The 14,891-nt window shown below is 41.9% G+C and overlaps 2 protein-coding genes across 2 annotated transcripts; one reads left to right on the top strand and one right to left on the bottom strand.

Annotated features, from left to right (window-relative positions):
* Positions 1-1,774: 1,774 nt before the first annotated feature.
* EAE97_008651 (uncharacterized protein) lies at positions 1,775-5,957 on the bottom strand (the record flags this gene model as incomplete). Its single annotated transcript, XM_038879166.1, has 6 exons — positions 1,775-2,052; positions 2,103-3,992; positions 4,068-4,132; positions 4,248-5,426; positions 5,543-5,735; positions 5,927-5,957. The coding sequence occupies 6 exons, from the start codon at positions 5,955-5,957 to the stop codon at positions 1,775-1,777; spliced, it is 3,636 nt and encodes a 1,211-aa protein (XP_038730248.1).
* Positions 5,958-11,385: 5,428 nt separating this feature from the next.
* EAE97_008650 (uncharacterized protein) lies at positions 11,386-13,497 on the top strand (the record flags this gene model as incomplete). The annotated part of the gene is made up of 1 exon (XM_038879165.1): positions 11,386-13,497. The coding sequence occupies one exon, from the start codon at positions 11,386-11,388 to the stop codon at positions 13,495-13,497; it is 2,112 nt and encodes a 703-aa protein (XP_038730247.1).
* Positions 13,498-14,891: the final 1,394 nt, after the last annotated feature.

Raw genomic sequence — 14,891 nt, 5'->3', positions numbered from 1 at the left:
TTCTAGCTTTCAGGTAAACATTCTAGCGCTCCATTATAAACCCTAGCCTTCAATTATCAATTCACTTTAAATACCTTCAGAGTAATCTATCTCAGAATATCCTATACTCTCCAGGGCTTTCAAACAAGCTCTCAATCTGCATCCCCAATCTCCAATCTCCAATCTCCAATCTCCAAGAAAACAGAAACCCAAAAAATCATACCCATCCTCTCATACTACAACATCATTCAATTCATCAACTCAAACCATCTAAATCATTAAAAAGAGAGATTTCCTGTAACTACAAAGCAGGCTTTCAGATCAGAAATAAAAAGCCTAGCTTATATTCTATTCTATAATTCCAAAGTTCAAGAATATAGGAGTATAAGAATTCGTATCTATCTCCCTCTCTTAGCTCTATATTGAGAGACAGCGTACGATCATATACATTCTTTAGAGCCTGGCTTCTAATCACAAGACCCGAATGACTCCTTATCTTTCTTTCTTTGATTCGAATTCTCTCCCCCTTTTATTCATATAAGGAAAGGAGCGTTCTGCCCCCACCCCTCCCCTAGAACTCTTGTTTCTTTCTTGATATCAGAAGGGATACTATTTGATATTAATATAATATTCAAGTTACACAACTATATAACTAACATGAAACAATCAAAACCCGAGATAGAAAATACACCACCGCTGTACCATGTAAAAGCCTTCCGAAAACCCTTCAACAAAATGAAAGAATTTCCTCGCAGACTCTAAAACACAACATCCCCTCGCCTCAAAAGACAAACAAAACAACCGGAACTAATAAAACGCACCCACTATACCCCTCATCTCCCCTCCCCCCTCTCCTCTGCAAACATATCCAAATCCAATATAGCCATTTAATCATTCCACCCCCATCTCATAAACGGAAGAACTTCTTTCAAACAAAATTGAAAAGTAATATATATATATATATATATGTAGCAGCAAAAAAGCAAAAAATCAATCAAACAAGGTTGTAAAAAAGCAAGATGAAAAAAGATGAAAAAGTAAGAAAAGGAAGATGAAAATCAACACGCTCTCCATTCAAACACGAAAGATAATAATTGAAAGCGAGAAAGAAAAAAAAATAGAGGCGAGAGCTTCCTCTTTGAATGATTTTCGAGATTTCTATTTAACCCCCTGACATTTCGAGCCACTACTCCGCATCAAATAGACATGCCACTAGGCTATATACTTAATCAAGTCAATCACAATCAATATTTCTCATTATATTTCTCAATTCTCTTTCGAGTCCAATAGATAGATTGGCATCATCATCATCATTCATATACAATACAGCCACATCTTAAGTTCCAACCATGTGTGTTCATCACCCCCTATCCGCCTCTCTTTCACCTCCAACACCGTTCGCTATTTCCTCCAATTCGCTCATTTCCATATCTCTTCATCCCATCCATTCATCCATCCATCTGCAACACCCTTTGAAATCCCCATCATATAAAGCGCGCAACAAAAAACAATCCGGCAATGACACCCCCACGCAATTCCCCATTTGATATAGATTCAGATTCTCGCTAATAAATCAAACTCTGAACTGTGTCTTCCTTTCCATAAAGGGGGTATCTCTTTTCATGACATCATGAAATCTAAGTATTTCTTCTCTTTCGTGTACTTCTTTATCTGCTTGTTTCGATATAACCAAAATGATTTCTTCATATCCTCCATATTTAGTTTTGTTGTTGTTTGTTAATTTTCTTGGCGCATAGATTTACTTGATACTACCGCTCGATATAAAACCTAAGGCTTATTCGTCGTCCTCTGCCTCTATACACCAAGGGTGGTCCATCACTTGCTCGATAGTCAATCTCGAATCCACATCCCGATTTAGCATACCTCGGATGAGATCGATACTCTCTTCACTCATAACATAAGGTACCCTAAGATCACGATCCATGATTTCGTCAATACTGTAGAATGGATTTTCTTTATACACGATTGTGTACAGAAGAATGCCAAGAGCCCAAACATCTTGAGGTTTTCCTTGATATGGTTTACCAGAGAGAACTTCCGGCGCAGCATAATCTGTGATGACGTTAGATATAATCTCAAATGTTTCAACGGAGTAAACTTACCAATGGTTCCTACGAAGACGTCAAAAGGACCGCTCTTGATATAAGCGGCACTTCCAAAATCAATGAGCTTGATACTTCCTTCACCATTGATGACTATGTTTTCGTCCTTGATATCGCGATGAACGACAAGAGCCTTGGTGTGAAGATGATGAATGGCACGTGCAACCTGTGCGAAGATGCTGCGACATTCCTTTTCCTCCATGTTAACTTTGAGCTCAATGTAATCAAACAAATCCATTCCTGGATATCCGTGAGGTACCATTTCGATGTAGTAATTGACGGAATCCTCAAAGAAATCAGACATCTCCACGATATTGGGGTGCTGAAGCCCGTCCCGACGCAAATAATCGAGAACATGGATTTCAAGGGGCACAGTACCCAGTCGACGATCGCGAGTCCAGGTATCGACAAGAATTCGCTTTTTGGTGACATATTTGAGGATAACCTTATTGTTACCACTCTTCTTGAATCGAGCAAGTTTCACCTGACCGTAAGCTCCTTGGCCCATTTCTTCCAATATCGTGAAATCATCAATGCTCTTCTTGACAACAGTTTTGACCTCCACTGGAGCAGCTGGCTTCTCTTTCGAAAAAGACCGATCGCGACCTGTAAACTTAGCCGCTGTCTTCTTTGCTGCGGCCTTGAGCTGTGCTGTGAGCATCGATGCATGCGATGTTTCGTTCTTAGGCTCATCGGAATCCGAAGAATCCATTTTGATGGGAGCTGGAGGTCCAGTCTGACCTGGAGAAGGTTGGTGTAGTGGTGTTTCGAGTCCTGTCAACATGGGAGTTTCCATACCATTAGCAAGTTTTGCGGCGTGGATATTCCTTGAGTATGTAATCCATAAAGCGTAGACAAGTTCGGATTTTATTACAGGCTCGTGGGGCGTGGGTCCGTCTTCCTCATCGCTTATTTCTTCGATGACGTTTTCATCGTAGGCGGGAGTCTTAGGATCCGATTTTACAACCCTAAGTTGAGCGTCAATCTTGAGCTCTGAACCGTCCCTATGTTTGGCTGACAATCCATCTGGCCTCAAGAAATATGTTGATGCATCGGCTTTTCCATCCCGGAGTGCAAGAAAAGCTTGAGCCCGTCTAAAGCTGTGTTCAGGAATGACAATTCCATCAACCATATCCACACCATCTTCTTCGACTAAAATCTTCAGCATCCGATCGAAGTCCGGTATTAAATCAGTAATCAATCGACCATCGGGCTTATCCTGCCCAAATAATGCAGCAGAGAAAACGGAATTGGAGCTTGTGATTTTTAATGTTTGCGCAGATAGAATCATAATACCAGCAATATGAGGAAAGCTGGAAACGCGGAGATCCGTGCTACTAGGAACTCTGTCGACGACTGCCGGAATATGGACACGTCCAGAGGTACGGGCGGTAAAATATCTCCGTTTACTGACTTCGGCATAATCAATCTCTCCGCTCCTGCCATCGATTCCTTGGCGTGGAAGTCTGGGTAAAAGTTTCCCAATATCCATACCTGTCCAATCAATGTCGGCTCCCCATATCGCATCGATAGATCCAGATATTTTTGTTATGGCAGCATCATCGTCAAGGCTGACGAGGGCTACGTCTTCATGAATCTCTTCCAAAACCCAAATAAGGCCACCTCTCTTCTCCTTGACCCACAAGCTTGCCGAACCTGTTGCGCCGTTCCTTTTTTCAATGGGTACCACGTCGCCACATAAAAGAACGCCCCTAGATTTATTACTTTGATGATTTGAGCCACCCTTCGCTGCTCGTGTCCTCGAAACAAGACTGGATCCTGCACCATCGTCGGTTTGTGCTCGACGAGGAGGTTTCTGTACTTGACGCGAGTTAGGTTTACTCAAGAGGCTAGCCGTGATACCACCAGGCCGTCCAAGCAGCATCGATGCTGCGAGCCCTGGTCAGTATACAAGCAATGGGATAGGGATCTTGAAATCGTCTGATTTTGAGAAAAACAACTTACTGGTTGATGTTGAGCTTGATTGCTGGCTTTGATTCTGTGATAACAGAGTAGTCTGTTTTCCAACCCTGTGAAGACATTGTTAATATTTCGTGGGGAAATAAAATGCGGGGTAAGGTCTGACGCCCACAAAGCAAAATATCAAAAGCTTTATAATATCAAGACAAAAAAAGGTTTACTTACTCAGTTCCCAGGCTGTGTGCACTTAATTTCTCCTCCAACCATGGTCTTCTTTCTTTTTGTACAACTTCGAGGATACCCATTTTGCGAACCTCTGCTTTTGTAACACCAAATACGAGACAGGCCAGGTCGTTGGCCGCCAAAATAGTGTATGGTGAAGTACTTTCCGTGGTAAAGATAGCTTGTGCAGCAGGTGCCCATCTACTCGAATGACTGTGATTTGCTGATCCTAAAGAATGTCCGAATGTTGAAGCGCTGGTGGTCTGTGTCAATGGAGGGGAGAACATAGATTCGTGGAGAGAATCAGTAGCTATGTAAGGTTGTGACATAGCGTCCATTAGCTTGTTCTGTAAGCTCAAAGGTTCCAGATCAGTATAAGTTCTCTTTAGACTTTGGCGCCTCGTGACTGGTGGGGATGTTTGCGCTGTCGTCCGACTCTCGTTTGTTGGAGTCCTAGAGGAGGGTTCAGAATCCGCTGGTAGGGCTGTTGCTAAGCCCTTTTTGGGTTCGATGGACTGTAGATCATCTTCGCGTAAAGTATGTAATGAACTTGTCACCTTTTTGGCGCTGGTAGGTGAAGGCGGAGAACTTTCCATTGGCTCTGGACTTTCGGAACGCACGGCAAAGCTAGCATCGAAAATATTCCGAGAATCCAGAGTCGTTGCCGGTCCGGTAAGAGGTCCCCCCATAGCCTGCTCTTCTCCAGCTCCAATGTTGTTCGCTCCAACCAATTTGGCTTTTGCCAAGAGCTCGAGCATGCCTTGCATCTCCGCGTCTCCGTTTACTCTTGCTTGAGCACTAGCAATACCAGCACTTGTTGTTCCCCAGCCCAGCTTCTGTGACATGAACTCGACGGACCTCTTCAAGACATTTTGACGGTTGTGGATAAACTCATCCGATTGGTGGGCGAAAGAAAAGGAATGTAATGATTCAGATGGGAAACGGGTAAGATCTTCGGTAAATGGTAGAATTGGAGAGGATGGACCAGACGGCATAGCTACAGAAGCTGCTCGACCAGAAAAGGGGAGGGTCATTGAACTCGACCGAGCACTCATCGACGCAGCTCGGGAAGAGCTTTCGGAGGCAGGCAAAACTGGTACTCTCGGAACTTGTTGTCGAATTCGTCTTAGACCTGAAGCACCGAGCCCATGCTCATGTTCCGTTACGATGGGCGATCTAGTACTGTAGAAATTTCTCCGTCAGTCACCGATTTTCCCAATATCATTTGCAGAATCAGGCGCAGATTCGCCCCATGACCTCATGACATGTTCCTCCTGCACCAGGCACCAGAAACTAACCTCGACATTGTATCAAACTCTGCCGCCGCCAGCCCGTCATCAAAGGAGAATCGTATTCTAGCTCTGTCCGGTCCTGCCGAAGCATGTGCGAGGAGGTTCCCAGTACTTCTATTTTTCGGGATTGACAAGTCTGCAGGGCGAAGGGGTACGCTGCGGTCGCGATCGGGTTCCCTAGCTGTTTTGTTCTCGAAGGCTGAAAAATAACCCATTAGTTTTCTGGTCATTCCAATGCGGAAGGGAAAGGGAGAAGTAGGTAAGGTACGACTGGCAAAACAATGACGACGGTTTGTTGTTAGGCGGAATTCATGCGCCGATCAAAGGGAAACCTCGAACAAGGAATTTCGAACAGAATCATATCACCAATACTAAGAAATAAAGACAAACCATGATTATTTGAAGTATCCGTCTTCAGCATAATTGTGAAGACTCTTGTAAGTTCACGAGCTTCTGTTTAGCTTTAGAAAGCCAGAATGTGTGTTGGTTTGGCGGTTACGAGTAGAAAGGACTTTAGTACAGTAGCAGTGTCAGTCGGCAACCTCAAGCTGTTATGTGTAACAAATGATCTCGTTTCGAGTAAGAAGTACAACTGTACATTAATAGGATATATCTTCCTGGGGCAGAAAAGGAATTTCGAGATGTAATGTCAGGAAATGGATTGAATGTGTTGAGCTTTTGCAAGTATCCAAAGATATGTAAACTCGAAGGATTCGTGAGTTAGAGAACTCGATTTGCTTTTGGGATTTGCTTTTGTGATAGAAAATTAGAAAATCGAAATTTGAGAGTGGTACTGGAAAAAGGTGGGGTCGGAAGGGAAGTTAAGTACAAGGCTTGTCCTTGAGTTTGTTATATCTCATGAGATGATATATATATATATATATGTATGGTATGATATAATGTGTACGGAGTGTGTATATCATGGAGATATACCGAGTAGACAAATCCTAAATTGTGAAGTGGTTGATGTAGACGTAGACGCAGATGTATTAATAAGATGAGTAATAGTGAATGTTAGAAATTCAGATATAACGTTTTCTGACGATGAATGAATGATGTGTGTGATATTTTGAATCCGCAAGCACGGGAAAAGATGATTGAAGGACGTCTTCTTCCTTTGCTTCTGCTTCTGCTTCTGCTTCTGCTCTTGCTTTGTGATTGATTGATGAATGACCGATCACGCAGCGAATTACTCGAGTATTCTTCTTCTTCTGTTGCTTTCCAGCTTCTCACGTGAAGTGTTTTATATTGTGGAGAGTCAAGTCAGCAACAACGGTTTTATCAAATGAAGAGGATGGAATCGCTGGAGAAGACACTACGAGACTACCACGTTGGAGCTGATGGGTCGGAGGTTGGCTCGAGGTTGGGAATACCGCGACTAGCTACGTATTAGGTATATACTAGGTCCTCTGTAGGTTACAGATTCGGTTCATTCGCCTTGTTGCTATGACTATTCAACTGCTTTTCACGATGGATGGATGATCCAACCATTCAATTCATCCAATCAACCAACCATCTTTTTCCTCTAAACGCTATACCCCACCGAAAAGAAGTTTCCTATGAAACTTTCAAGACATGGCAATTTTCACAAAGAAGCTCCAAGATTCCATGACGGCTTTACGTGCTAAGGTGTAATAAGTGGTGACTTGTTACTCTATCAACGCCTCCCAGATTATTGGATTAAAGTTTTCGAAAGCACCATTGACCTTGGTCAAAACATCAAATGAACCTTTCACATCTTTTACCTTGGTATCTAAAGTCTTAATTTCCAAGGTAAGACCTATATTGATGTAAACAAGAAGATACACGGTATGTGCCTAGGTAGTAGACCTTTTTCAAGCAAGGGCTTGCTGAGTCTGAAACTATCTCCAATGTACATACATTAAAGTACTCCTAGCAAGATGCTTGCTGCCAACTCCCTTATCTCCATTTGTTCGTATGCAAGCACCGAGTTGACAAGCTCGACATTGCGTTTATGCTGTACACCACTCCTCGTCAATCAATTTCAGCTACAACCCAGCTACCTCCTCGCTACCTATACATTGATATATTAATCACACGTGGGCTTCTTCTCCAGCTTCCATCTTATACTGGAGGGCTTGCTGATTAACCATTCGATCCGAGATGGCGTGCAGCATCGTGACACAGCATTTTAGGCCGGCGGTCGGATCTTTTTAACCGTTACCGCCCATACGCTCAATTTGGGGGGGAAGGGGGGTATTCGAGTAACATCTGATGGTCTTCGCTTAACCCCTTCATGAGGTCGATATCATCATAAATACCCTACCAGATATTGATATATGTATGATCATATCACACAGCAGCTCTTGTTGTGATGTCCAACTTTTTTACTCTTCATATATCATCATTTTTTGTTTCAAATACCCTCGAGATACCTACTTCGCCAAGGAGAATTGGTCGTATCGTGTCTCGATATTAATTGGGGTCGAGTCGACGATGATCTTCCTCTAATAGCAATGATCCGACGGTACGAGGGTACCTCGGATATCATTCTTTGACAATATATGTATCTATATCCTTGAGTGCCTGAAGAAAGTAAATCATCTTCTGCATGAAGGAGGCGTACGTACAGAGTACATTGATGAAGATAATGTTTCTCTTTAAAGTTTATTGCCCTCGAGGCTAACTTTTTTTTCTACTTTTCTCTGATTGTCAATAATTTCGAAAAGGAGAGATCATACCTGTAATTTCATGTGAATTGAATATTCTATTCGCTGCTGCGACGTGATAGACCCGACTGCCACAATAAACCTCTCCTTCTATCAGGCTAAATGCCAAATTCATCCAAACTTCAGTATTCACGCAGGTCTCACCACCCATTTCTCAATACAATCAGTCAATCAATCAATTATGCTGTCTTGCGGCGGGATTATGGACGTATTAGAAGATACCCTCACTTGTCGTAAGCTTCCACAATTTAGCATGTGAATTAGCCAGAAAATAAGAATGTTATCGATTGACCCTTCAAAGCTTGGCAAAGAGAAAGTGGAGAGAGTGTGCAGAGTAGAGATTCCGCTTTGACGATTCGGACCAATTCTCCAACTTATGTCGACATACCGTAACCTAGGTAGTAATCTTGTACCTAGATACGATACGATCCGATACCTAGGGAGCTAGGCCGTACCCTTTATTTATTTGGTTATCCGGAAAACCCCGCATTCAGCTGCACCCCAGAGAGAGAAAGGGTGGTAGTGATGAGTAAGAGGTGTTGGTTAGAATCAGGTTAGGAATTTACTGGCGAAGAAAGGAAGAAAAAGACGGAAATGAAAGGAAAATGAAAGGAAATGAAAGGAAATAAAAGGGAAAGGAAAAGAAAAAGGACAATAGAGGAGAAGAGAAAAATAAAACAAAAGATGCATGAATTGCTGAAAATAGGAAAAACATCAATAATATCATCAATCATCTCCCTTTCCCCTATCTTCGGCAAGCCAATATTCAAAGCCGACTCTCATAGACCTACCCAGTACCTACCGAGTACCTATCCAAGTATTACTCTCAATTGTACGGAGTAGAGCAATCGCCACGCCATGAATCAAATTCATGTTTACCTACGACTTCGTACCAAATTCATGTGAGGGAAAACTCATCGAATGTAGCATCTTTTATCCTATCCACTCCACTTTTTGACGAACAAGCTTGGCTCAGCCACGAAGCCATTCACACGGCCAAGCGTGATCTAGTCACTAGTTTTGATCATCCACGCCATTATGGAAGGAAGGAAAGGAAAGGAAAGGAAAGGAGAGGAAAGTGTGAGGTTTTGAGTGTGGAATAAAAGATGTAGAATTAGCATGGTGCCAAGGGCCAAGATATTGGCCCAGGATTAGCTAATCTAAGCTAAGCTAATTTAGTAGCTACACGTGATAAAAGTATAACAGAAAGGAAAGGGAAGGAAAAGCACGACGATGGCGAGGATGGTTTAAGTGTGGAAAAGATCAACTAAAATCCTTCATCCCCACACCCACACCCACTTCCGCTGTCTCGGGAAAACGGGGGACCGGTGGAGAGGGAATCCGAGCGAGGGAAAATCATACACTAACCCTGTGTACTAACACGACTCGACGAGGATTCAGGTCTTCTTTTTCTCCATCGACTTGACTTGATGTGGACGAGAGACCGGGGAGTGGTGGATGGCGATTGGCAGTTTGACTTTGCAGCTTGACAATGATAGGTTCATTGATTAGATAGTGTCTCTCTCTCCTGGTGTACTAGGGGGGGAGATAGATCTATCGACACATAGAGAGACATAATCAACATTTCTTTCCCAAATGATACCGGTAGCTTCAATGTAACCCGATATATTATTCTATGCTGCATAGCTTTCTGGATGATGAAGACTATTATATTATATTGCTACATGTTAGCCTCCTACAAGCATAAATAAAGTCAAGTCAATTCAATTTGAATATACGATAATGCGTTTGTAAAAGATACACTGCCTTCAATCAGTTGTGAAAAAATTATAGCATTTCTTTCATATTGTAAATCACTTATTTGTGCTTGCTTACTTGCTACTTACTTGCTGCTTACTTGCTGCTTACTTGCTTGCGTGCGTGTTTGTGGATGTATATCATGTATGTATGGGGCAAGAATGGATGTTTCTCATAGCAAATAAATAATGTAACTGGTGAACCCATCGTCCCATCGTTCCAGCCTCCCAAACTCTTTCATTTATTAGTTCCACTCAGCACTGTCTTTACGTGCATTTGTGAATTCTCAACCTATCGCCTTTCAGTGTTTGTTTGGAAACTGGAAAATCGATGCCCCAGTCCCAGTGTCCACCCTCGAAGAGTCTAAAACTCGTAGTCGCCGTACATCGGTCGGTACTCCGCCTGTCTGGATTGGATTGGATTGGATTGGATTGGATTGGATTGGATTGAATTGGATTTGACTGGACTGGACTGGACTGGACTGGCTTGTTTATTCAATAACCTCTCACAGTCTCACCTCTCACTTCTCACCTCTTTCCTATCTCTTCTCCCCTCTCACCTCTCACCTCTTTCCTCTCTCGCCCCTTTCATTGTAGGGCAATTCTTCTACTCCTTATCTCCAATCTCTCTCACTCTCTCTCACCTCACCACACTCTTCATAATCAAATCTTGTCTCATGCTTGCCATTTTGAACATCTGATCATTATCTCGAATCACGAAGCTTGTTCATGTGCAGAGCCCAATTGAGCCGATAAGGAGGCTTTACGATAAGGACTTGGAAAGTGATCGATATTCGATACCGCTTTGGGTATTCCGAGATATTTATCATTCACATTGCATCCATCCTTTTTTTCTCGGTGGTGAGTGTCTTTGGATACTACCTATTGTCATATTTCATATGCATGTGCATGTGCATACATGATTGATTCATTTGTGAATTGTGCCATTAATTCTTCAAGATAGCAGATTCACAGATCTTCTCCTACTATTCTACTCCTATCGATCTCTCCGCCTCAAACTTCCATCTCCCACTTTACGTTGCACGAGCCGAGGAACATATAACAATCGCTGGTCGGTCTTATCAAAAGAACAAAGGAAAGGAGTTAATAATTTCCATTGTCTCCCGGAATAACTATTGCGTCTTCGATTCGCATACATTTCGCAATCGATAAACGGGATTACTTTACACTTGAGCCTTGTTTACCTTGGGATTTGATCAACCCGGATGTAAGACATTGGTGAATTGAAATCAAGGACCCTCCCAAATTTCATCGTCAGCCAGTCTTTGGCTACACTTTGATCACTTGCCTCCTTTCCAAAACACAATCGATATCGAATTCCTGGAACAAGGAGATTATCTCATACTTTCAAATCAAACTCGACAATCAAATGGCCAACACAATGGCGGGGTTCTCAACCCCAGTCGGAAGTTCAACACCAGTCATGAACGATGAAAGACCTGTCAAGTCCAAAGGCAAATGGCTTCAAAGAATAGCTTCATCGCCTACACTCGCACAGTTTAGTCGGAAACGAGCGAAAAGTAGTCCATATGGGAGCAGGTCAACACTTTCCTGTCTAAGTTTCGCTCCTCCCATCTCGGAGAACCCTCCCGCCCAATCAACAGAAGGAACTTCGTCCACAGCACCAGTCTCGGGGCCAAGTTCAGGAGTGAGCTCAGAAGCAGATTCGACTCCAGTTACTCCTGGTCTTGATACGCCATATTATGATCCAATGTATCGTCACATTGCTATTCAGCGCAACGAGAACGAAGCGATGGCTGGTGCATCAACACTGATGCAAGACTTACAGCAACTGACCATCGCAGAGGCAGGAGAACCTTCGACTTCATCTCCAGATCATGAAATCGTCGAGGATTATTTTTCACAACCGATGACCGTAAAATCTAAACCTCTTAAGAAGAGCAACTTTAAATTTTGGGACAAAATGCCACACGAGGTTAAGCTACACATTTTTGCATTCCTGAAACCAAAGGAATTGGTACGAGCTTCCAACACTTGTCAAGATTTCTACAAAACTTGTTTCGATGGACAGCTCTGGACATGCTTCGATGCCTCGGAATTCTATGCCGACATTCCCGCTGAATCTTTGGCAAAGATTATTGTATCGGCTGGTCCCTTCATCAAAGATCTTAACCTCCGAGGTTGCGTACAAGTCGAGCACTACAAGCGTGCGGAGGTGATAGTGAAAGCTTGCAAGAATCTTATCAATGCGACACTTGAAGGATGTCGAAACTTTCAAAAAGCAACTTTACACAATCTTTTGAAGACCAACGGAAGATTGACCAACCTTAATCTTACTGGATTGTCAGCTGTCACAAACGCAACGTGCAAGATCATAGCACAATCCTGTCCGCATCTCCAGACGTTCAATGTTTCATGGTGTACTCATATGGATGCGCTTGGTCTACAGCTAGTCATTCGAGGTTGTCCAAATTTGATGGATCTCCGTGCTGGAGAAGTTAGAGGCCTCGACAATGAGGATTTGGCGCTGCTAATATTCGAGACTAACAGATTGGAGCGACTGGTCCTGAGTGGCTGTATAAATATTACTGATAAAGCTCTTCAAATAATGATGCATGGGCATGATCCAGAACTCGACGCTTTCAGTTATGCACCGTTGGTCCCGCAACGGAAACTTCGACATCTGGATTTGAGCCGCTGTAACAGGTTGACGGATGAAGGTGTGAAATCACTTGCCTATGTTTGTCCAGACTTGGAAGGTCTACAATTGAGTGGATGTGTTACCTTGACAGACAAAGCACTCGAAAATATTCTAGCTACCTGTCCAAATTTGACACATCTCGACTTGGAAGACCTCAGTGAACTTAGCAACGATTTATTATCCAATCATCTCGCCAAGGCACCTTGCGCTACCACCCTTCAACATCTCTCTGTCAGCTATTGCGAGAACTTGGGTGACACGGGTATGCTCCCCGTTATCCGTACTTGTACTGGTCTTCAAAATATCGACATGGACAATACGAGAATCAGCGATCTAATCCTTGCCGAAGCTGCAACTATGGTTCGACTCCGATCCTCACGTACAACAAATCCATTATCACGTCCTTGTCCTGGTCTTCGCATGGTAGTATTCGATTGTTCGAATGTTACATGGACCGGAATTCGTGAAGTTCTTTCGCGAAACTCGGAGATTACGAAGCCGGTTGATCATGATAATCTGCATCGATACTCATTTCCCACAGAAATCATTACGCTCAAGTGCTTCTATGGTTGGCAATTGACAGTGGATGAACACACGAAGAGAGTTTTGAGGGGAGATCTTTCGGCGGCAGGAAGATTAGAGAGGAAATGGACAGAATATATGATGGCGAATGAAGAGGCTGGTGCCGGTGGGGCTGGGATTAGGAGAAGGAGAAGGAGAGCAAGAGAAGCACAGATGATGCATGCTGATGAAGAAGAGGGTGGAGTGGCTGCTGGTGGGGGCGTGGGAAGAAGAAGGAGGGCGAGAAGTAGTGCGTGTGCTATGATGTGATTATCCATATTGAGAAAGGTTGGAGTATGGATATATGAAAATGAGATACGGTACATATGATGGGATATAAAACGAAGATTGCAGAGCAATTATACGGTTGGAGTCATGATTTTGGGAACGGCTCGGTAGATGTTATGCGTTTTTGTCTTGGTTTGGGGTTTGGCTAGACATCTGGTATGATGTCTAGATGGAAAATGTACAGGGGTTCGGATACGGAAATAGTTATGGGAATGTGAATGCGATGCGAATGAAAATGGGAATGACTCTTCTTCTCATCGTTTTTAGGAGGCGTGGAGCTCATGACCTCATGTTTATTTATTTCATGGCTTGCTTGCACGGGTCTGATGGATTATTTGAGATGAGATAGGATGAAATGAGATGACTCTGGATATCAGAAGATGGATTTTTCTTTCTTTGTGTTTATTTTGTGTGGATGTCTTTTTGTAATAGATTGTTTCGAATGAAAGCTTTTGTTGTTGTGATTGTGACTGTGATGATTTGGTATTGGGAAATAGGAGATTTAGATAGGATCATTGGAGATAGAGATAAATATGAATATGATATGATACGATATGATATAGTATAGTATATATGATATAGCTAGTGAAGCTTTAAATGTATTTGATATGAGTGAGAGTATAAGAAGATGAGAATATAAGAAGAAAATAAAGAAAAGTTAAAAGGAATTCTATATCTTCTTCTCTCCTTCTCTTCTTCTCTTTTTCTCTTTTCTTTCCTTCATCCCCCATCCTTCAAAATTCCAAATTCAAATACTAAATAAATTAAAATAAATAAATAAATAAATAAATAAATAAATAAATAAATGAATAAATAAATAAATAAATAAATAAATAAATAAATAAATAAATGAATAAATAAATAAATAAATAAATAAATAAATAAATAAATAAATAAAAAAATAAAAAAATAAATAAATAGATTATTCTTATTGTGTAAACAAGAGTATTCACTTCAAAGGAATAACTTCAATACAATGGCTACTGTATCAAAGGGATTAAGCGAATGCGAAAGAGACTAGCTCTTTCAGTAGTGCCTATATAAGGCCTACTACTTTCCTACATAGCTAGCTCTTTAGATAGAATACAATTAGACATACAGGACCTATAATACGTGGGTACTACGTCTTTCGTATCCTTCTCGAACTAACACTTATTGATTTATTAATTTATTTACTTCATTTTTTCTTTTTTACTTTCTTTATCTAGTTTGGATTTTATATTAATGTAGGTATTTATTACATTTTGGATTTTGGATTTGATATGTCTCATGGTATACATTTATCTTTGATAATGTGTCTATATAGGTATATAGCTGGGTAGGTAGATAGGTACATGAATACTATAAATAGATAAATGAATATATTCATTCTACTC

This window comes from Botrytis byssoidea, assembly GCF_014898295.1.
Source record: "Botrytis byssoidea strain MUCL 94 chromosome Unknown BBYS_018, whole genome shotgun sequence".
NCBI classification, from domain to species: domain Eukaryota; kingdom Fungi; phylum Ascomycota; class Leotiomycetes; order Helotiales; family Sclerotiniaceae; genus Botrytis; species Botrytis byssoidea.
The sequence above is the reverse complement of the archived record's forward strand: the minus strand, read 5'-3'. Positions and strand labels throughout refer to the sequence as shown.